The sequence below is a fragment of the Thunnus albacares genome, chromosome 16, assembly GCF_914725855.1.
Source record: "Thunnus albacares chromosome 16, fThuAlb1.1, whole genome shotgun sequence".
In the NCBI taxonomy this organism is placed as follows: domain Eukaryota; kingdom Metazoa; phylum Chordata; class Actinopteri; order Scombriformes; family Scombridae; genus Thunnus; species Thunnus albacares.
This window is the reverse complement of record NC_058121.1, coordinates 2064359-2088947: the sequence shown is the minus strand read 5'-3', so window position 1 is coordinate 2088947 and position 24589 is coordinate 2064359. Positions and strand designations below refer to the sequence as shown.

Sequence of the window (24589 nt, the reverse complement as noted above, 5' to 3'; positions counted from 1 at the left end):
TCAACTTAGTTTTGAACCAGAACCTTCAGTATTTGGATCAAGTAGCTAGTGAAAATGTGTGACAAAGTCAGAAGGCTACAGCTGACATTCTACTGTGAAAGATGTTAAATTAACATTTCATATCTTTTGCTGCTATGTAAGCATCAGATCAGACTCAGTATTGAAAATATTGAAGGACTCGGACTGGGATAGGGGCCAGAAAAACTTGACTGGGACATCCCTACAACTTGGGTCTCATTTTCTTAGGATAACATTGTACTTAGCAAAGTAAAAAAAAAAGAGTGCAATGGGGCAACAAACACAAGGAGTCAGACAATCAGATGGGCTGTAAAGAAGCCAAGAGTTTATCTAGATTGTCTAAACCACTTTATTTGGAGGTAAAACTGAAAGTGAGTGCACCTGTAATATGCAATCCCTCATTGCACAGGCAATCTGTGTGCACACAGTTATGGCAAATACACAAGGTCAAAGTTGAGCCAGGAAGTCAATCTGTAAACTATGATGGATGTTTACAAAATTGAGTTAGGGTAATAATTTTATTGTTCGACTTTCTGTTTTCTCTGCCAGTGTGGCTAGTTTCTGAGTTTGGTTTGTTTCCAACCTGTCTGATTGTCCAACTGCTCATATTTCTTGACTTCTTTTTAGTTATGTCTCAGTATTCACAGGTTTCAACCTGATTGTCAGACTGAATAGCTTTCAGTCTGACATTGTTAGCTGATTTTCTTGTGGGAGAGGTTTGTTTTGCCTTAACCAATAAGTAACGAGTGAAGTATCTGTCCTGTGGCATCATTTTCAGCTGACATAGAAACTGTAGAGGTTGCTAGGAGCAGTTAACATTTTTTATGCCGATCAAAGAAATATACCAGAGTTGTTCTTCTATAAATGTACTTACAATTACCTGTACAGCTTTGTGGACATTATTCTGTCATTGTTTTTCATGGATGTAGCTAGTTAGCTAGCTAGCTATGTAAGAAGATGATGTAGACATTCTTAATCCCACCTGCAAAACTGTCTCCAACTATAACATAACACCAGAAGTATTTAAACACTGAATACATCAGTGATGTGAGCTGTGATTAAGGGCTTTGACAAGTCTCTCCTAATTCTAACTTTTACCTTAAAACCAAGCCCTAGTCCTCAAATAGCTCCAGGAAAAAGTGATGATGCACACATGCATGCAAACACACACACACACACACACACACAGTGGAGCAATGTACCAGGCAGCCAATCAACAGTGTATTCGAGCCACAGTTTAGATTTGTTGGCTGATGGTCAGAGAGTGTGCCGTGGTTAACATGAACAATGAAAACCAGACAAAGCGCTCTAAATTACTCAGGCACTTCGATGTTAAATCTCTCAAAGTTATTGGCATGTGCAGTGGGAGACTTACTGATTTTTCTGCCAAAGAAAAATGTAACCATCATTTGGTGTTTGGCGGATGGTAATTTGGGGCCCTGATTATGGAGTTACGATGATTTTACTTATCAGGACTATGTATGAACCCTGTAAACAGACTGGCTGAAACCTCAGTGTCAAACACTGCCTGTATCTGTATAAGCGTTTGTTTATTACATTGGTTTTCTGTTTGTGCTGTCGGCTGCCTCGCTGTGTATCCTCAGATGACAGGTTTGTTTTTGCCTTCACCACCTGTGGCACAATCACATGCCAGGTCCCTGCTTAGGGTTCAGACCTATGCTGCACCTTTAGGCCCTCATGTCAGTCCTGACAGCAGGGCTCGGTGCAATATGGCTAAGAGTAGGATCAACACAACCGCTTAGTGCGGTGATGTGGAAAAAACATAAAAATGCAACACATAAAAGAGGTTTTTTTGTGGATTTGTCTCAGAAAAGCTAATCGTCCCTTGCAGCAGCTAATGGACTGATGCTACGGCTGGAGGGATGAATCATGGTCTGAGGAACACCAGATCATCACTGTGGAGCTCCTAAGGCTAAAGGTGGCGAGGACAGATTTGGATACATTATAGTATTAAATGATCCAAATCAGTGTCTTCCTCTTGAGTCAAATGGAAATTGGATTCTATTCAAGTGAAGTTACTGTAATGTAGCTGGGGAAGAGGCTTAATAAGCATCAGACTTATTGCATGGCACAGTGAATGTTACGCCTCTGGTCATCATGTCACTGGACTATGACAGCTTGTACAGGCAGTCTGTGTGTCTGAAAGCGGACACCATGCAGACAGGCTCCAGGGTTGGTTGATGGTTGCTCACATGAATGACTATTAGAACCGTTTCAGGCAGAAGTGCTGCTCATCAAGAACTCATCTGAGCTCTTAGAGAAATGCCAAAACTGGAGATTTGGTTTGTTAAAATGTTAATCAGCGGTTCAGAAGTGTCGTTCTTGCAATTTCATTTCAGGTTTAATATCATTTAGTAGCATAAAAGGTGAGAAGGACTTAAAATGCTTCAAACAAAATGCTTGTTAGATCATCTAACAGAATCTGAAACTCTCTTTCACCTGGTGGAATCAGGAGAGGGGCTATGTCCATCAATTTTTGTAACTTTCCAGAACAGACAATTATGTGTGTCTGGAGGTATCAAAGAAGGCAGGGTTTCAAATTCTCTGTCGTTATTCATTCTGCACCACTCTCATCATGTTTCATGTACAACTGTGTGCAACACCATGAATGATACTGTCTGAAAGTGCGCCCTTATTTCCATTTGTGATTCATTGAGTTCAGACTAAAATGAAAAACACAGCATTCTTGGAGAGTGACTGGGGAGGCAGGATGATGCAGCCAGGAGGAGGCTTTGATAAAAGGCTTTTCACCCAAGAAGGCTTTTCAAGAGTGGCCATTTGGAACATTTTTTGAACAACCTTTGGATGTGGTTTTCAGACCAATATCAACACTGTGTCCAAAAAATACTCCCCTCATTCATTTCATTTATACCACTCTGTGGCATAGCAGAGGTCCCAACAAAGCCGAGTTTGGTTAAAAAAAAAAAAAAAAATCAAAACTGCTCATCATTTGCTACAACACAATGCAGAAAATATTACTGTTTTATGATTATGTATTATGTTTGCTGTGAGTTGTAACATTCTGTCTCATAGTATTGTAAACTGCTTGGAGGCAATTATTAAAACTGGACTTCTACAATTGAATCCTTGCTTCCACAGCTCTCAAAAATATTAGAAAAAATATTCTATACAAGACTAGATGACTTCATCACAAAACATAATGTACTATATGAACAGCAATATGGTTTTAGAGCTAATAGGACAACTTGGTTTGCACTTAAAGAATTTGTAGAAGAAATAACAACAGCAATAGAAAATAAAGAATATTCAGCAGGGGTATTTCTCAAAAAGCATTTGACATGGTAGACGATGACTTATTAAAAAAAATGTAAAGATATGGAATTAGAGGGATTGTACTCTCCTGGATAACCACCTACCTAGAGAATAGATATCAATACCTTCAGAAACACAATTTCAAATCACAATTACTGAAGGTTACTAGCGGGGTTCCCCAGGGCTCAGTGTTTGGACCATTGTTGTTTATTTTGTACATAAATTATACGTGTGTCCAAACTATTCTATTTGCAGATGATACGCATTTCCTTTGTTGTAACTTAGAACAACTTTTGGATACAACAGAAAAGGAATTGAAAAAGCTTGGTTTGATGCAAATAAACTAACACAGAATTTAAGTAAAACAAAATGTATAATCTTTGGTAATCGTTCAAATAACTCAAATAAGAAACTCATGATAAATGATGCAGAAATCGAAAGAGTGACAGAAATTCAATTTCTTGGAGTGATAATAGATAATACATTATGCTGGGAGACACATATATTATATTAACATTAAAATATCAAAATCAATTGCAATACTATATAAAGCCAAATATCTTCTAAATCAAATTTTGTTATACACCGTACACTGTTCCTTTATACTCCCATATATAACCTGTGTTATAGTGTGGGGAAATACATATAAAACAAACACTAATCTAATCTTCATCCTTCAAAAAAGAGCCATAAAAATCATAAACAAAACCACTTATAGAGAAGCAACAAACACACTTTTTATTAAATTAAAAGCACTAAAATTTAAAGATCTGGTTGACTTCAAAACTGCAACTGAGATGGGTATCATGGACACTGGTGGCAGATAGTTTAGCTTTCATATTTAATTATTATATTTAAGAGTTTATTGTTAAAGCAAACAAACAAACAAAAAACAAAACAAAAAAGGGGATAGGACTAGAAAAGTTTTTAACTTCCTCCCACTCCTTTTCGAACATGGAGTGCATTATTTGAATTGTTTACTGGGATTCTGTTATATATGTTTGCTGAGGATTTTGTTTGTTTTGTTTTCTTGCTTATATATTTTATTTATTTTATTTGCAACATAAGGAAAACTGAATACATTGGGCTGTAAGGATTTTCAAATGCTAGATCACACACAGCCAAAAAACTGCTTTGAAAAACATCCTTCAATTTTTACAAAAATGCCTGTGCAATTCAAAATAAAGGGGAAAAACATGCCCCTAATTACTAAGAGTACACTTTCTTGCATTGTGCCCTGTTTCACCCCCAATTTATTGTTGAGTTGTCAAATATTCATGCATGCTGTGACTGTAACTGTCCCCTCTAGCCTGTAATGGGCCAGAGGGGACAGTTATAAGCACATATATAGGAGTCTATGACCACACAATTATTTTCAGAGTTTGAAGCAGTAGAAAATGTTGGCACCATGGCCCAGGGGTAGAAGAAAATGTCTACTACACTGAACTACTGTATCCTAAAAACTTAATGTACCTTAAAATAATTTGACAACTGAGGGGTGTTGGAGGGATAGCTCTGGACAGTAGGGTGTGGGGGTATAGACAAAATATTTAAAAAACAACTTTCCACTTAATATGAGCATTATAAGCTTTACAAAAGTAAGAAATAGTCTGATGTTTTTTTTCCTGATATCACATGTCTGTCCCTATGCTTTTCTATACAGGAGGTACTTAAGCTTTCAGAAGTGTTTTTCAGTTGTCTGTCTCATGCATTTGATGAAACAGATAAGCTTCTACTTTAATCTAAACAGCTGTCCACACTTTACACACATAATTACGACCTGAAGTGTATTTATGTAGCTACAGTGATTGTGTATTGGAGTCTGAGCACTGCCAAAACATGAACAGCCTGAAAGCATCCTGTGTGATTGTGACTGAGAAGTGACACTGCTGCGTTACTTACATGCTGCTTTCCCTAAACCGCATCACAGACACCTGTTGACTGCAACTGGTGGTTGGTGACTGAAGACACGATTTAGCCTGCAAACTGAATGGATCACAGCCCGAGGAGGGAAAGAGAATTCACTTCCCATAACTGACTGAAAGATGCTAATGATGCATGTTATTAAAATATTTTAGCACATACTTGGCATGCCAACTACCTGGAGGTTGCCCTCCTACAGAAGGGTTGATGTTTAATCATATCAGCTGTTGTCATCCGACCTGTTTCTATCACAACAATACCCACCTTCTGAAGCAGACTCAGAACATCTAACAATATGACACTTTGGACAAGCTCCAGTTTGGTATATTTGATTTGCATTAAGAAACACTAGAATCACCTCTGAGTTTCAATTAATAAGAGCAGACATTGATATATATACCATGTGTGCTGCTCTGTGGGACAAATCTAAGGATTTGGAGCAAACTGGCTGACATCAACATGTCTTTATGGCATTGTTAAATAAGCCAAAATACTGTATACTTGGCCGTTTTAATACAATATAGCCAGGTCTGTTACCAGTTTTCTGCAGTTTCAAGTGTATGATGTGTAATTTAATTTGACAAAAACTATTAATAAATTATTATTTGTACAAAAACTGGTACAAATTGAGTATCTATTTGGCAATGAACATCTTTATTCAACAGTTTTATCTTTATTGCAGCAGATTTTCCATTTTCTCAAAGCTTTATTGTTTTGAGTTCACTTGAATCTTTTGTTCTGTAAATAACATTGGTGAAGTGCATGCAACATGGCCATCAGTTAGACCACTAAGTCCTTACACTTTATTAAAAAGGACTTCTAATAACCAATATCACAATATGTGTAATGAAAGCAGGTCTCCTGTATATGAGTTGTGCACTCAGGTGTCAGCAGTGAGTGACATTTTTCATATATATTTCTGCGACATCCCCAGACCTGCACACGGCCCCCTGTGTTTGTCCTGCCACATCACAAGCTGCCCAACTTCTTTGGCAGGTTACTTGTCAGTTATAAACTCAGCAAACTCAGAAAATATTGGACAGCAGCCTTTTCCTGCTGTGCGGGGGCCCTTCTCTGACTGACAGCTCTCACAGTCACCAGGGGGCACAGAAACAGGAGATGAGAAACCGAAGAGAAGCGCTGCCTCAGCCTCACACTGAGTGAAAGAAAAGGTCTTCCATCCGGGGGATAAGCAGCCACGTATTTATAGCAAAGTGTGTCTTCCTGTCTATCCACACATGCGTCGGCGTCTGTGGTTGCCCGCCTGTCAGACATTTTTTCATCCAGTTTTAAGCAACATTTATACAATAAACTCTTTGGATTTTGGTCATTTATAACTATATCTTTTAACCAGTAAAGGATTTTAGTCATCGGATGTAGATTTTAAATTGTTTTCAAAAACTGTTCACCGCCGAAACCTCATCTGGCACTTCAGAAGGCCCTATGGGACTCGAGAGTCCCCCAAATTCAACTCCCGCAGTCAGCCCACAACCTTAGTCTTAGGTGACTTGACAATCAAAAATGTCAGGGTGAGATCAGGAACAACGTACCGTTTTCCTGGTTCCACTGTCTGTGACATTGCTGACAAAGCTGCTGAGGTTTTATCTAGTTTGCCCAGTGTTGATAAAATAATTGTCCATGTCGGCACCAATGACATCCGTAATCATTAGTCTGAGCTACTTAAGTCCTTTGTGCGTTTATTCAACAGTGAAAAATTCTGGGAGTTGCATTTACGTATCCAGTCCGATCTCCACTTACAGCCGTGGTTACGGACGTTTCAGGAGGCTACTATCGCTGCACACTTGGCTCTCCTTGACCTGCGACTTCCATAATGTCTCCCACATTGACAATTTTAACCTTTTCTGGGAACGCATCCAAATATTCTGAGGGCTAAGATGCTGTCTGCAAACATTTCATATAGTAAAGCCCCAGTAACAATGGTTCTCCCTGGAACTTTTCTGCTGCATACATTCTAGGACCTGTCATCTCTTACTCTCTCTCCATTTTTTCCCCACAACCATCTCAAATAACTCCTCCACTGGACTTGACCATTCTGACCTTCCTCCTACATTACAGTACGTTATATGATGCCCAATACTTATTTGGTCAGCTTCCTCTCACCATCCTGTCCCCTGGTGCTGACCCTTACTCCCCCTGCTGGCCATCTGCTATTTCCACTATCTCTGTGATTTGCAACAACAGATCCCCTCGCTGTTTTTCTAGAAAGCAAGTAGGTGAGTAAATATGTGCAATTTACATCCTATTCGCTGTATGCCTGTTTCCTTTCCCTCTGCCCTGTCAATGAACAAATTTGGCCTCTTGAATGTGAGATCACAGCATGGATATAAAGTCACACAGCTGACGGACTCCTAGCCTAGCATGCTAATCATACAGTCTATCTACAGTCTACCAAGAGCAGAAAAGCTAGCTCTGACCACCGACTGCTGGATAGCTTTCACAAACGAAAGCTACATCACAGCTTTTCTTAAAAATTAACCCGTTAGTTACCAGTTAATGGGTGTCGGTCTATCAAAAACTAAAATGAACTGAAACTGACATCCCTACTTTGAAGTGTTAAGTTTCTTAATCACTGCGCCTGCCCCCTTACTCTTCATTTATAGGTCTCCTAAACCAGTTTGTTTTATTTCAGAGTTTTCTGAGCTTTTATCTATTCTTAAGCATAAATATGACAAGGTGCTTATTCTTGGTGATTTTAATATTCATGTAGGTTGTCCTCCAGCAACACTTGTAGTATGAAGAACAACTTTATTAGTTGACCGGCGTGTTTCGGCTTATATTGCACATATGTAAATCAGATAATATGCATACATTTGGCGCAAAACTGGCCCCTTTCTATGCAAAAACAGTCCAATTCACAAAGACCAGGTCCAGTGATAATAACCACACATAGGGTGAAATTATTAGCTTTTACAGGGTGGGGTGGGGGTGTTAAAGTGGGTTTGAGGTGGTAGGCTTATCTCGGACTTTCAGCTACCTAAAATAAAAATGTCCTGACAGCTCTGATGGAGCTCAGGATTCATCCATAAGAGTTGCTTTATTACAAACAATTCCACTGTATAAACCCGGAATCTGTGTGTAACAGCTGACCGGTGTAGATATGTAATAGAACACAGAACATTAAATATGGTCAGATCCTGACCGATCTGGTGTTAATGAGGTTACAGCTGCTGTGCCACGTGTGTTAATGTGCACAACCTCTTTCTCAGTTTGGAGACGCACTCATCGTTTCAGCTGCTGTGTGACGCTGCAGCCAGCTGTGGGCAACAAACAGAACATCAGTACTGATGTTTCTGTGAAATCCTGATTATTGTATGATTCAGACATTAATCTGACATGTTTCAGACCTGCCTGAGTCACATTAGCTGTATGTTGACATTTGACATTTCAGTAGATGATCTTATAGGGTTAGGCACGTCAAGTCAAAGTGACATCCAAATTCAACACTAAAATGTATTATTTTTGTTCATGAGGTCAACTGTCTGTCATAAGGAAAAAGAAACAATCACTGTGTTGTATGTAATAGTGTGTAAATCATTATCTGTTACATAAGATTCATTTTATTTTATTCATGTCATCAGTGCAGTGCCTATCACATGTGTCTGTGTGATGTGCACGTCAGATCACTCCTCTGTGGCTGCCTGCAGCTACACTAATCAAAACTCAGGTTTAGTCTAATTTTCAGGACAAACAGGACAGGAATCGTGATTCGGGACAACTGTTACTGGTAATTGACCATAAAGCTGTTGTTTTTAAACTTCCACTATAGCCCCTATATCCTAATCTCCACACTACAACATATTCTCACGTTCTCAACACTGGTTCTGCAGCTAAATTCTGTAAAGCTTTTAATTCGTCTTCCTTTAATTCCACTTTATTTCCTCTCGAACCAGACGCTCTGGCTTCTGGTTCTTTTCCAAACAGTTTGAAGCATGCTATTATTCAGCCATTGCTAAAGAAGTCTAATTTGGGTGAGGGTTACCTTGACCCAACATACTTAATCGTATAAATCATAACAAGTATAAGTATTTATTGATAGATTCAGGTTCCAAATCTGAGAATTTACTGCTTTTCTGTTGCGTTCAATCATCATAAATGATATATTTTGTGTTTTCTGTAAGTCGGATGAAAAAAGCAGGTTGAAAAAGTCACCTTGGACAGTTTTATGACATTTTAAAGACCAAATGATTAATTATCAGATTAATCAATGATGATAATCTTTTGTCGCAGCTCTAATCAGATTAGGATTATATTGTCAATTCAATTATTAGTTGTTCAGTCTGTACAGTGACAGAAATCAGCTGAAAATATCCATCTCACTTTTCTAAGAGTCCAAGGTGATGTGTTTGAATGTCTTGTTTAATCCAACCAACAGTGCAAAACCCAAAAATACTCTAAACTATAAAAAGCATCAAATCCTCAAACTGGAAAAGCTAGAATCTGCAAATTTTAGGCATTTTTGCTTGGAAATTAACTTGAACGATTAATTAATAATCAAAATAGTTGCTAAATAATTTTCTGTCAGTCAACTAACCGATTACTCGACTATTTGTTTAAGCTCCACAAAATTTCTTTTAAACATATTTTTTTCTATATACAACAACATATCATTTATACACATTTACAAACTTGCATTTTTTCAGGCAGAGCTTTTAAAAACCAGATTTAAAGGATGATTTACGAGCACACACTGATCATCACTTGAAAAACTCAAAATCTCAAACTTAGAGACTATAAATAACTCCTTTGAGACAACTAGACAAACTATTAGTACCCAGGTTCACTGTCTGACTCATCAATCTCACTGTTAAGAGGCAGAACAATCACTTTATTTAGCCTGAATTCTTCCTAAATCTGCAACATCTGTTAGTCTGGAAGTTTAAACTCTTGTCCTCTCACAGTGTCGGTGATTAACGCCGGGATCACAAACTTTCAGCCGTCAGAGAAAACTCCCTCACAGATAACTGAGCCTCCTAGCTGCCTGTCAAACAGCAAACAAACCATAAACCTTCTCTAGACAGTCTGGATCTGAGTGGAGTCCTGCGGGGATCAACAGATGTGAAGTCCGACGGCTGCTTGCTCTGCCTCCTCTGCAACCAACAAACTCCACAAATCCGTTCAACAGCTCCACCATCCACAGCCAGACACACACAGCTGCTTATTTACTATGGAATTACAGCTAAAAACTGGCGCTGACTATTTCCAACACATTGGCACTCCAAGCTCATACCCCTCAAAATGTTTTGGGGGGAATTTTTCCAGATTAATCTGGAAAAAATCACATCCTTGAGAACCAAGACAGCTCTTCTTAAGGTAACCAATGACCTACTGCTGACTGCAGACAGATTTTAGTTCTTTTAGCTTTATGTGCCACATTTGACACAATTGATCATGGCATCCTCTGCTCTCAGCTTATCAAGCTAATACCTCACCAACAGAACTTTTTCCGTTGCTCTGGGTAATTCTGCTTCCTCGATGGCTCAGTTGAGTTTTGGTGTCTGTTCTTGGCCCCCTTCGGTTCTCCATATACATGCTGACTCTCGGCCATGTTATTCAGAACCATGATGTGTTTTACCACTTTTTTGCTGACAACAGTCAGTTGTATTTGCCATTAAAACCCACAGATCCTAGCAGCCTAGCAAATCTTACAGTTTGTCTCTCTGATATTAAATCCTGGATGTCCCCAAATTTCCTTAAATTTAATGATGATAAGTCTGAGGTCATTCTGTTCGCCCCCCCCCCCCAGATTTCCATCAGCTCTTTTGATGCTAACCTTGACGATCAAGTCAAAAATGTTGTTTGGTCATGTTTCTTCCAGCTCAAGATACTCTCTAAAATTAGGCAATTTTTTATTAATTGCTGATTTATAAAAAGTTGTATGTGCTTTCATCTATTCTTGGCTTGATTACTGCAACACACTTTACTTGGGTATCAGCCAGGACTCCCTCCACCATCTCAAACTGGTAAAAAAAAGTTGCTGCTCGACTTACTAACAGGATTAGATTTCACATTGATTTCAAAATCTTATTGCTCACTTTTATGGCTTTGAACGACCTTGCGCCTACATACATCTCTGGTTTATCGGCCTGGTATGTGCCCTCTCGGCCATTAAGATCCGCAGATGGAGCCCTGCTGGTTACTTCCAGGTAACAGTTTGTTACTAAGGGTGATCAGGCTTTTGCTATTAGAGCTCCCACACTATTGAGCTCTGCCTACTGAAGAACTTAGACACACTGAATCAATCTCTTCTTAAAACTTTCCTCTCCTTCTCTGGCATTATAGCATTTTTCTCTGAGGGAAATGCAGTGTGAAATGAAGAGCAACATGCCCACTCATGCTCCCTCCAGAGACTGGGTATTTTGGCGATAATGAATTTGTCATCTTGCAAAAGCAGGACTGGCTTGGACACGCTCCTTTGCCTATGTGACAAGCCAGTTATTAGTAGGAGGCATGCCCAGTGAGGCTCAGGTGCTGATTACATTACATGCTTGTATGAAGTTTGCAGTTTTAATGCCGTCTAATCAGCATCACAGATGTCATACCCACACTGATAAAAACCCTCAGCCTGTGTGTTTGCTAATCCAGCATGCGAAGATCATATCATCTGTACGATACACAGTGTTCCACGCCATTCTCCACACTCACCTCATTATCACTCTCCATCCACAGCGCTGCATACACAACACATGCTCTGCAGAGAGTAGAAATTGGAAGGGTTTTTCATCAACCAAATCTTACTTTTTGGCAAGGGCCCTCCTCTCCTCTGGGGTATAATCAAGAGATCCTATTGCTCCCTCTCCTTTTGTTGGCATGAATCCGATTATAGCTATTAGGGCGGTTCGTACTGAAAGAGAAAACAGATAAGAGGAGAAATAAACAAAGAGGAGATGAGGAAAAAATTAAAAACAGCACGTTCAACATTGCTGAGTAAAACAGAGATGGTTAAATTACACGACAGGCTGCACATGTGGTCATGTTCAGTAGCCATGTTACATAAGTGGGAATGATGCTTTGTTTCTGAGCATAAGCCTGGATTTAACCCAGCCTCTGTGAGGACATCCACCATGCGTCTGCACTCACATTCTCCAGCTGGCACGGGACACGTTTTAACAATATGGTCAGGGTCAGGGCTTTGTTTGTGTCTACAGTATGTTATGACTGGCTGTGTTTGGTCTGTGCTCCAATCTATGCATATACTGAATAAAACATCTGGAAGCACATTATATCTGACGGTCTTTGGAAGATAAGCCTAGTTTTAGGGTTATCTACATTGGATTTTATTGTAATAGGTAGCAAACAATGGGTCTCATGCAAGAAACACTTGTATGAAAAGATTAACAGCTGGCTCAAGGTATTTGTGTCCACTATCATGTTGTGTTGCAGCTGACAGTGTAACATCATCTACTGTAGGCTGTAATATTCTCTCCTCTAATATCTTTAACAAAACTGCCTCTCATATTAGTCATGCAGCGCTTTGCTTTAGGAAAACATTTTTTTAACATCTAACTTCATGTCAGAGCGTTCCCTCTTTGTTTTTGTCACAGTACAGCGCTGCTCTGATGGATTCATATCTTCAACCTCAAATTCTTCTTTTTACTCTTTGGGAACATTTTTGTGAATGAAATTTGCCCACAAACGGAGCAAAAAAAGGGCATCTTATAAGGCAAATTTAGGGCATCAATTATGCTAATGATCAACTCTCCCAATCTAGTAATGATAATAATTCATAAATAATATTCATCAATACTTCCTCTCAAACAGCACATTTGTTGAGGGAGTTTATTGCATCTGTCTTGGAACATTTGTACAAACAAACTCCATGAAACATATGAAACCAGGTTTTTCATCTCACTACACACATAATTCTGACAGTATCCAGATTTATGAAGGGGGGGGGGGGGGGGGGCTCGTCATTCTTTTGCTTTTCTACTGTTTACCAGTAAATTGTACTGGCGCATGTTTCCGCTCTTTTTGTCTCTCATGACCTCAATGGGATAGAAGTTTATAATTCATTAATTATTATTATAATTTTTTAACAAATATGTGTTTATTTTTTGGGAACAGAGAGAAAACTACAAAAAAACAAACAAACCCCCCCACAAAGGAACACAGCACATCCATAATAACAACAACAAAAACCACAGTCAGAAATTAAACACAAAGCAGTTTTTTTTCCTTTAAAAAGTACAAAATGAAATAATTTAAAAACATAAAAAAATGAGAAAAATGACAAATCCCCTGAAAAAATGCAAAAGTACAGGGTTCCAAATCTTATTGAACACACTCCCTTTGTTGTCAATTTCATTTTTAATTGGTGGAATTTGTCTCTGATTCACAGGCGTCCAAATTTTCGCAGTAAACTGCAGGGCTGCAGCTAATGATTTTATTCATTATCAATTAATCTGGTAATTATTCTCTCGATTAACTGCTGGGTCTATGAAATGTTCAAAAATTGTGAAAACATGCCGTTCATAATTTCTTAGCCCACTCTGATGCTTTCAGTTAGTTTGTTTTGTGCATCAACAGTCAAGAACTAAAGATATTCAATTGACTGTTATACAGTATGTCAGAAGAATCAGCACGTCCTCACACTGGATCAGTGTTTGGCGTATTTGCTTGAGAAATTACTGAAACAACTAATCCATTATCAAAATAGTTGACAATTTTCTGTTGATTCACTAATCGATTAAATGAATTGTTGCAGCTCTGATACATTGTGTCTCTACGGAACATCGCTGGCTTCATCCATGTCTTAAAGTGATGCTTTTTGTCATGGCTGATGTAAATGTCTGTTACGGCTTTATTCAGACATGACAGGACAATGGGCCACAATTCCCATGCTGCATTTGCCACCTGGTGTGTGAGACAGAGAGGTGTCACTGCTGGAGAACAGCAGTCAGTTGAAAAACACAGAGGAAAAAAGGTGGATGTGTAAGACTTTTGCTGGATATTCAAAACATGTAGTTTACATGAATAAAGCATTTAAAATCAGACCTGATTGTTTTTGTGGTTATATAAAGAGTGCTTTTTACTTCTCACACTGTGAGGAGAAAGAGGAGATGGGGATGGGAGATTCAGTGACAAATTTTTAATGGTGATCTTAATAAGGTGGAAGAAGATGTGCATTTAACAGTTCTCTCTGCCTGAGTGTTATGGAATAATTGGCAGGCCTGACTTTAATGGAAGATGGGAGCAACAATAAAATATATCCCCTGCATTAACACTGTTCTTGTTACAATGACTGACCACTGACCAACTTAGAAACTCTAGTAAGTAACTTGGGCTGAAAACACATCTGCTCACCTTACAGACAGTGATCAGAAACCTGGATCAGGTGCTGTGTTCAGTACTCCAGGAGTCCAGGTAGCATACTGGGCTCAAAACTGGAATTAAAGCTCCAGGTTTCTGATATTTACTTGCACTCATTTATGGTAGTCATCAATGCTTTGTTAAATATTACCAAGAGAACCCTTCACTTGTTACAACTCACTACTTCCTCATTATATCGTGTAACTTATAAGAATATGGGATCATGCAGGGACACGGCAGCATTTGACTTCACTATTATTCATTAAAATATTGTATCTAATGGCTAGTTATAAATCAGCTTTCACAATAAAATACTGACAACCTTAACGGCAATAGCATCTTCACCTGCAATCTGTAACATCAGTTGAAAATCTCCTACTTTATGAAAAGAACAGTTATTAGATTGGCAACATTTTCCCTTTTTCAAACAGAGCTCCTAGGAGTGACAATGGATATCGGAACTCTACACACCCTGTCAAATTATGCAGTTGCAGCACGGCCTGAGATGAAAACCCATTACATAAATTGGACTTAATTCAAAGTAACCAGAAAAATCAAAGTAAAAGCAGAAAGTTACCCGTTTCCAACAGTGAAGTTGTGTTAAGTGTGCGCTCTTCAATTAGTACAAGAAGAAGCAGTAGCACATTTTACTTTGATAACAGCAGTAAGTCTGTTAAGTCCCTGCTAACTTAAATTTATCCTGCTAGGATAAATGAATGTGTGTGTGTGTGTGTGTGTGTGTGTGTGTGCTTTTCCTTCTTGTCAGGATTCTATGAAAATGTATCTAACAATGTATGTCCAAACATATAAGAGGTATTGATAGTCTGTTGGATGATATGGTTGTTGTAAAGTGTTCCTGCTTTGGTTGATTCACAGACATGGTTGCTATTTATTGTTTTTATTTGATCTTTTCTACATTTTATTGTTTTTATTGTTGTATATTCTTTTTGGCAGACTTGTTTGTATTTATTTATTTGAATTTTTGTCATTTTTACTGTTTTTATTGCTGTATATCACTCTCGCCAGACATGTCTGCCAGTTATTTGCTTTATTTGACATTTTATTGTTATTACTGTAGTTGTCATATATTGTATATCCTTCTGGCCCATAAAAAAGCTTAATGCTCAGTCAATGTTCCCAGAATAAACAAGTAATATGTATATTTTAAAAATTACTCTTACTTCTTACCCCTGAAAAAAACAGCTAGAGGGAAAATGTACAAATATATTCATAAATAAGTATATATTTATAAATGCATTGAAATAAATAGAAATATGTAAAATATGAAAACAAATATCTCCTCCAAATAGACATCAGAGGGAATGTTTGAATTACTTAGCCACACTTGATTAAATATGTAGGCGTAGCATATGAACTTAAGCAGGAGCCAACAGTAGTGAGTGTAACCCTGGAATCACTAAAGCTGGCCTGCCTGTGATGTCTGGCAGTACAATTATCCAGCCAGGCCTTCTGTGGTCACTCCGAAAAGGACGAGAGACAACTTGTACACAACACTTTAAGAGCCCAGCAGGGGAAGTGAAATCTCTAAGGCACGGCTAGTCATGTGACCTGCAGTACCTGTTAGAAAGAGCTTCAAGGCAACCTTTGTTTTTGATTTAATTCTGTTATTGATTTGAGCCTTTTTTTGGTCATGAGAGGGAGTTGATTGGGAAAAAGTGCTTTGAAGAAGATGCACCATCTCCCACTGAGTTCCGTCTGATTAAAGTCCCATGCTGAGAAGTTACATGAAAGCACCACTCAGCAAAAAAAAAACAGATCACCAGTAGAGAACTAAAATGAGATCTTGGTAGAAATACATGATCAGTTTTGACGCTGGAGGTACAGAGACATGGCCTTCTGCCTATGTGCAGGCTCACCATCAGGTAGTGACCAACGGTAAGTATACACGCTTGGTCATAGGAAAATCTAGAACCTCCAAATGTCACACCAAAAATCACCAACAAATCGCCAAGATACATGTTAGTTTTGGGACAGCATTTGGGTGTTTTACACATTTTAAACTTCACATTGTATAAATTGGCAAAATTTGAAGATTTTAGTTGGTCCATGTTGTACAAAAGTGGTGAACACTCATGTGAAATGGAAGGCCTAAAGTCTACAGGTTCATATTCAAACAAAAGACTTCAAAAGCACCTTCAACTCTGTGGTTAAAAGTTAATACTGTAAATTCTTAGTAGTGGCCGGGGCCTTTATTTAACTCAGATTCAGAAATTTAATTACAATTTACCTTATTTAACTAGTTGTTAATGAAAACTCATGTTCACCTGTTGTCTTGATAAATTCAGGATAGTCTACATTTCCACAGCATTAAGTACATACTGAGTTTCTCTTCTTAAACACAATATTGTTTTCATTCACTAATTATTTCCAGTCACTTCCATCTCGTAGTTAATTGCTGCTAAGCTACTGTCAATAAAACTCCTTATTTGCTGCACACACTGTATGGCTCAAAGGGCGTAATTCCTTTTGCTATACAATATGAAAAGTCTGCAGGAAGTATTCAATTTCATCAGAGCAGAAGGAACTGAAATTGGAGAAAAACAAAAGCAAAAAAAGTATGTGCATTAAAAAAGTATGACATGACTGTTGTATTGAAGGTATTAGTGGATATAAACGTTGTACTGAATTTACCATGTGAGCTATTAGAATATCTACCTTTCTGGTAGGACTGAAAACACTGAAGTGCAGAGTCCAATGTTGGTGTGGAGGTGCTCTAAAAGGAGAGTGTAATCCACAGTGTCAAGTGCAGCGCTCAGGTCAAGGAGAATCAGGAAAGAAGGGGAGCCTGCAGGGTCCAGGGTGGGCATCTTGAGGAGGGGGGGTGGATGACTGCGACCTTGAGGGCAGGCGGAACACTACCAGTTTGAAGGGAGAGACTGGCAGCTTGGGTGATCAGGGGACTGAGAATGGGGATGTATGATTTGAGCAGAGCTGTGAGAATGGGGTCCAGGGCAGAGGACTGCATTGGGATTGGGATCCCACAGGTTCTGTGGGACCCAGGGCAAGTCTTGCGGGAGAGGGCAGTTTTAACTTTTAGCAGGTGGAGCAGGTGGTCAAAAAATACACTGGACGTCCCGGGATTTAGCCAGCACTGCAGGCTGACCTTCACAGAGCCGAGCTGAGTGCTCAGTCAGTGCTTATCCTGGTGCCCTCTGACAACGCTACCTGCTGCCACTCCTCCTCACACACATACACACACTCATAAGTGCGCACCAGCCGCTGCAGCAACCTGCCTACTTCACCTGAACAAGCAAAGAACAGAAACACCAAACAATGCTTGCATATTGCAACACTGCAGGTTATTTCTACTTTGTGCTTATTTAGGAGGTAACAGAGGAGTTGTAAGCTTGCTTCAAGTTGCATGCCATCATCATTAGGAGTGCATTTTTTTATTAATACTACATCGTAAAATAAAGTGTCTTCCCTGGGGGACGGGAGAAGACACAAAATCAATGCAACTCTACTGTGCAGACGTGAATGGTCAGAATGTTTGTGGGAGCTGGTGGGAGTGGACACACACATTGCGAGTGCGGGCAGTAATGGTCAGGAATCCAGCAGGAGTGGGCGGGAGCGGGATTAAGAAAAAAGTCCTGCACAGAACTCTAGTCCAGGGCACAAGTGCAGGGTTTCATCTTCCTAAGGATTTCCTCAATGTGGCTCTGCCTGACGCCAGTAAAATGGTGTAAAGACGAGTTCCCAGACAGAGGGTCAATGACAGGAGGAGGCAGAGAGGAAGATTTGGATATCAGAGAGTGGATATTGTTGACCTTGGCTTTGAAAAATTAATGAAGTTGTTACATCGCTCTTCTGTAGCCTGAATTGAGGAAGATGACTGTGGCCTCAGGAGATGATTTATGGTGGAAAAAAGACACTTAGGGTTGCCAGGATTGTTATTAATAAATTGGAGTGGAACTGTGACCAAGCATCTTTAAGGAACTCTGAGGTTCAATTTATGGACAGTGAGCCCAGAGCGTCTGAAGCGTCATTCCAGGACACGTGCAGCTGTTTTTATTTTACCCAGGTCATGAATGAACCAGGGCGCAGAGCCTGAAAAATTGATCTCACCTGTCTTGACAGGGGCATGAAGATCAACAACACTGCTCTGAGATGTATTGTAGAGTGCCACTAGTTCATCCACTGATGCAGAAGCTGGGCAGGTGATGTGCTGGAGGTCCATAATCATGATGGCTGGGTCCATGCTTTTCCAGTTCCAAAAAAGCGTTTGACGTTTAGTAGGGGGTGACAGGTATGTCAAATCCACATGTACATTCATATCACCAACAATTACAATGTTGGTTGACATGGAGCAGAGTGAGGAGGAGCAAGGCATTCAATAGTAGAAAGATGGGCAGGCCTCATTAAGCACTGAGTAGTCCCCTGGTTTCCCCAGGTTTCAGTCAGGCACATGAAATCAAGAACCTTGTCCAAGATGTGGTCATGTATGAGGAAGGATTTATCGATGAGAGATTGTGTATCAATAGTTACATGGTGGCAGGAGACAGAGCTGAGGATGGAAGTCTCTGCAAACTCTGCAGTACACTGTGATCCACTCCATATTTTACATCTCACCTGGTATGGGGTAGTTTCATGATGATGCCACAGCGTGAGCCTCTATGGATGTAAAGAGGTCTGTTTCTTAAAATCCCAAACTCTTGGCAGCAGGTTAAAAACGCCTTGTCCGGTTAATTAGGAAGCTGAACTCCTTAGCTGTGTGGCGGTGTAGGACATCATAATTCAAGCAGTTGCGTCGTTTAGGTAGAGTGGCAGTGCTGGTAACAACCACAGTTACAGTCACACAGTGGAGATCATTACAGCAAACATGAGAAGAATTCCAGTTGAAGAAAAACCCCAGTCACGAGAGTCTGTCTGTGATTTCGGCGCTGATAGAGAGTGCAGGGGAGCTGGACAGGGCTTTGCGGAACACCTTAGCCTGCAGGCTGGAGGAAGACACAGCCAGTGTCCTCTGGAGGAGAGGGATCCCAATAGAGCAGGTAGGAAGCACTTTACATTTTATAATCCAAAAATCCATAAATTCCAGTAGATAGTCAGTACATTACTTCATTTAATCCACCAGTTCAATAAAATGTATTTCAACTCAGGGAGTGATCAAAATACTCAGACCATAGGGCTGTGCGAAATGACCAGAATCTCATATCCTGATATAGATATAGCACATTTTCTGTAAATTCAATGAATAAATAGTTTCTGGTCTGTGTCAGTACAAATATGCAGATCGACCACATCCTGTCAGATATGTGTCACAGATATCTGATTGGTTTATTTGACTTGTAATGTGCAAACCTTGTCTCTTAGAACCCCTGCCTAGTTGACAACTATATCTGTTATGTTACTGTAAGTGCAATAAAAGCTTTGCAAGTAAAAAGCCAAGAAGATCAAATGACAAAAAAGAGTAACATAAAAAGCTCACACAAAATGTAGAAAGGCCACGATAAATTGCGAAGCCCCTTGAGTCCAATTTTTTTATAAATGAAAGTGACTTCACTCAACAAGATACTTCTATGACTGTCCAGCTCAACAAATAATATTCATTCTTCATTCTTTTCCAGATTATATTAAGACGCTGACCTGCAGTTGAAGAAAGAGCTAACTGGAGGAGGTCAGGGCATGAACTACATGTGTAGAAGTGGAGTGTTGTCTTTGAGAGTACTTACTGCTCCACGAGGGCTGCCAAGTCTCTGGATGGTGGCCAGAGATGCTTAGACAAATCTTCTTCCCAACTTCAAATCTTCCATTCGGCTAGGGGGGGAAAGCAATAATAAGAACGTGGAGGTGAGTGTGTAGGTAGAGATACATGAATAAAACATACATGCTAAAAAAAAGTTTCGACGAGAGCAGAGTTATATGGAGGTTTGAAACAGTGAGGAACGAGGAAATGGTGGGTTATGTTCTGCAAAAGCTTTAAAAACAATGAACGCAAAATGAAATAGAAACAAGAAAAAGTCAATGGACACGATGAAAAAGTGTCACAACAATTCAGAATACCCTGGCTTTTATAAGGCTGTCATTAGTGGAGGTGTCATATAGCTGCCTGAATATAATAAGACAATCTCATATTCTCACTAAACCAGTGCAATACCCTTTGACAGTGTGATGACAACCGTGTCTTTGTTCTGACAACTGCCACTACGTGTGATGCAACCAGGAAATGGCTGAGGGTTAAATGACATGCTGTCCATTTTCCACACTTTGATCATCTGATTTGACGTCTTCCTGCTCCGCTTCAGCGGTTGAATAATCGGATGAGATTGGGATGTGGCCCTCGCTTGTGCGAGTGCGTCTTACTGTGAGGAGGATGATGCTGGGGGGCTTCATGGGGTACTCTGGGGGAAGCACGATCCTGCCGTGGTAAACCCCACCGTCGAAATCTGAATCTGGGGGCCCGCGTACGGAGAAGTGCCATTCAAAGAGGTTATCCTGCAGGGAGGAAGAAAATGTCGCATTGAGCACAAACTACCAATATGTTCATGAAGAGAGACGTAACGCTGTGACTTCACATGTCTGTCTGACATGAGTGTTGTGCCCTGTGGAGTGTCATCCCCACAGTGGTTTGCTGTGTTAATTTTGCAGTTATTTTGATTGGACAGGATCTACTATGAAAACTTCACTGTATACCTTCAACAATGACTCTTTATAACTTAAAGGAAAATTATGGTTTATCACAACTTATCTTATCTTTGTATTATTTTTTGTAGTTTTGGCCAACATTTCTATCAGTTCATGACAACATCATAAGACACAGAGCAGTCAGTCAGCTGATCAGACAGGTTGTAAACAAGCCAACAATATAGCCAAATGACATAAACCATTGATTCACTAGTGTTGCAGTCCAAAAGTGAACATATTCTAACTGTGTGTTCAGACAAACGTGAGGCAAATTTTTTGCTTGCTTCGTTCTTGCCTATTTGACCACTGGACTGTTTGTGTTTATTTACCCCAAACCACCAAAATACCAACTGTACGTTAGCTGTAAGCTAGCTAGCAAAGGATGCACTGACTGTGTCTGTAGGAGTCTATCAATTTGCACTGCCTGGTCTAAAATTTGCTTCGCCTTCTGTCTGAACACACATGTGAGTCACTTTGGGCCTCTTGTTTGAAAAGTGCTGTGCAATTACATACAATTATTATTAGTATTCTTATTATTATAATTTGGAGGTAAAATTGATCGTGAGCACCAATAATCTCTCAGTGCACAGAAACACAGTGCGCCTACACAAGTACAGCAAGCAGGTCCAGGAAGTTGGTCTGTAAACTGTGATGTCTTTTTTACAACAGACAGTTTAGGTAATCATTTACTGCTCTTGTTTGTTTTCTCTTCCTAATAAGGTTGACTAATCTGGTGGTTTGTTCACAAGCTTTGGTCATCTGGCTGGTTCTTGCTCTGTCTGATTTGTTTCTAGCAATGTTGCTGTGTTCTCAGATCTGATGAATTATAATTACCAATAGAAATAACAGAAAAACTACTTCATAAGATCCAGGTTGTATGAAACAGGGATTCTTCTTCAGACCTTCCTCTAACTCACAATGTCAACTTTTTGGTAATAACTGTATGATTACCAAAGATGATCTGACTGTACATAATCTGTCCATGTTTCATGTCACTTCTTAATTATCAGCACAGGAAGTGTTGTTCAAGTGGTGGCGCTCAACTACCTGAAGGAATATAGAAATAGTGGCAAACTACTGCACTGTTGTGTCCTGTGATGAACTTACTTCCAGTGGCTGGGCATGGTAATGCTCTGTGGGATCCCTCAGTTCAGCAGCCTCCTTCATCAGCCTCTTTACCGCTGGTTATTCAAAGAAAACAAAGACACATACACACATGGAGGTCAGTGCACACAGTGTGAGATAGTTGACCACATCCTCATAATCATTATAGCTTACATCCTCAGTGTTCGCAGCAGTCCACCACCTTGACTTGGTTTGAACCCCAAAAAATTCCACCCAATTGACTGGATACATTTCCAAATGCAGCAGTTTTAGAGGCTAAAATTCCTGATTAACAGATGCAGAGGGCTACAAATGGGCTGCTTCTCTGGTTAACAGGACGTTAACACAGCAAGACAGACGAGTAGAGCATGCAGAGAGGACAGGGCTCCATGTACTGGCAAGCGCACTAAGTCTCTGCTAAGAATCACACTGACTGTCACACTCATTCAGACAGAAGAGTAAAACTGCTCCAACATCAATGCTCCATCAAATGTGCAATCCAAAAGTCTGGCTTTACAACAACAGCTAGACACAACAAATTATCAGCCAATATAAGCTTGTTGCAGATATATCGGCTACATGTCGGCCAATAAGTAACAAGAAACTGCTGTACAGAAATGACAAATGAGGTTTGAGGTAATTTAGGAACAGTGTCATCACATAGTTTGTCAACCAGAGAGCACTGACAAGTTGATTTTTCAACTGTAAAATAAAATTCTTTCAAAAACAAATCTAAGGGATCCATATTGAGATTTTTTGTTTCTGTTAAACATTTATTTAAAAAAAATAAAACCCATTAAAAGATCCTTTCAAAATGTACTTCTAATGTAAGTTATGGGGGACAAAATCACAGTGCTTTGTGCAAAAATGTATTTAAAAGTTTAACTGAAGATAATATGAGGCTTCAGTTGTCCAAAATAGTCAAATTAAGTGGATATCTTCATAGGTTTTAGTATCAAAAAGTTGGAAATTTAGCAAAAAAAAAAGGTAGTATTATTAATCTTTTAAAAAAATGTTTTCCCCTTGCAGCACCACCCGGGCAAAGAGATTAAAAACACCTCCTACAACCACAGAAATGATCAGTCAAGTACACCCTTGCTATATTATTATATACCCAGCAAAACACTTTACATACATAAAGCACGTGAACAAATAGGAATTAAATTAAATATCCTTTCATCCAGTGATGTCAGGATGTTAAATGATGCAAATTTTGTGCGAGCGTTGTCTCTTTTTTGTAAACGAAACAAAAACAAAAAGCCATCACTTTAACAAACCGATGAAGCCAGCGATGTTACGTATTGCGTGTCTGCAAAGGACTTTAGCTGCTTATTACAGATGGGCAGATGATTAGCAGATGACAGCGGGAGTCATGATGCTGCTGCATGCTACAAACACAGCTGAACTTGTAACTCAGGCTCAAGGCAGAAAGAAAGTAAACAAGATTTATTTTTATTTATTTTTATTTTTTATTAAAGTTGTGTTTAAGGGGTCAGTCACCACTCATGGCGGCTTTTTTAGCTCATGTGCAGACGCAACATGCTCCCAAAATGAGGCGCCGGACAAGCATCTGCTGGCATTAACCCTTGTGTCATGACCCAGCCCGCCAACACACTGCTGCATTAATCTGAATACAAACAACCTCATCACTCTAGGAAGGATGGTTACACAAGTCCAGCTGATGATGATGATGATGATGATGATGATGACCATGGGGGCATTTACTCACTGCTCTGGCAGTAAAGGACACAGGGACACTTGATGTAATGCTGACTACTGATCTGCAGTCACTCCACTCCAGAGACTTCAGGCAAGTCCTCACAGCGAGGCTACATTAGAGTCCATCTAGGGCAATGCCTGAGGTTCAGTATCCCATCATTCTCTAACACAATGTCATGAGTCACAACAACAGGTGCTGATGTCACAGTCTCAGCCTCATGTTAACAAAGTGCTCACTTCAAGTTCAAAGGAGCTTTTGAGCTATCAGACAGCAAGGTCAATTTGCTTGCTTTTGCTCTCTTATGGGCCGCTCCTAGAGCCGCGGCTATCAGCTACCAGCCCACTGCAAGAGGAAACAGGATGGGGCTGAAAATTGGAAAGTAATTGTGAAAAGGAAAGCGGAACTAAGAGGTATTCATGGAGGCAAAATTGGTTTGGAATCCAATCGAGTGCAGACTGCTAGAGTGTTGAGCTGGAAATGGAGACTGTGAAATGAACACGGGAGAAGAAGATGAGGGGCGCAAGTGGGGATGGGGCGGGAGGGCAAATAACAGGGATG

The 24589-nt window shown here is 39.7% G+C and overlaps 1 protein-coding gene across 1 annotated transcript in view; it reads right to left on the bottom strand.

The window, feature by feature from the left end:
• The window catches only part of ube2j1 (ubiquitin-conjugating enzyme E2, J1), a 47925-nt gene that overhangs the window by 6862 nt on the left and 16474 nt on the right, over positions 1 to 24589 (bottom strand). The window contains exons 2-5 of the mRNA XM_044377159.1: positions 22315 to 22388; positions 20887 to 21018; positions 20256 to 20340; positions 11992 to 12097 (exon numbers count right to left, since the gene is read on the bottom strand). Coding sequence (XP_044233094.1) covers positions 11992 to 12097; positions 20256 to 20340; positions 20887 to 21018; positions 22315 to 22388 — 397 coding nt within the window. The remainder of the gene's footprint in view (positions 1 to 11991; positions 12098 to 20255; positions 20341 to 20886; positions 21019 to 22314; positions 22389 to 24589) is intronic.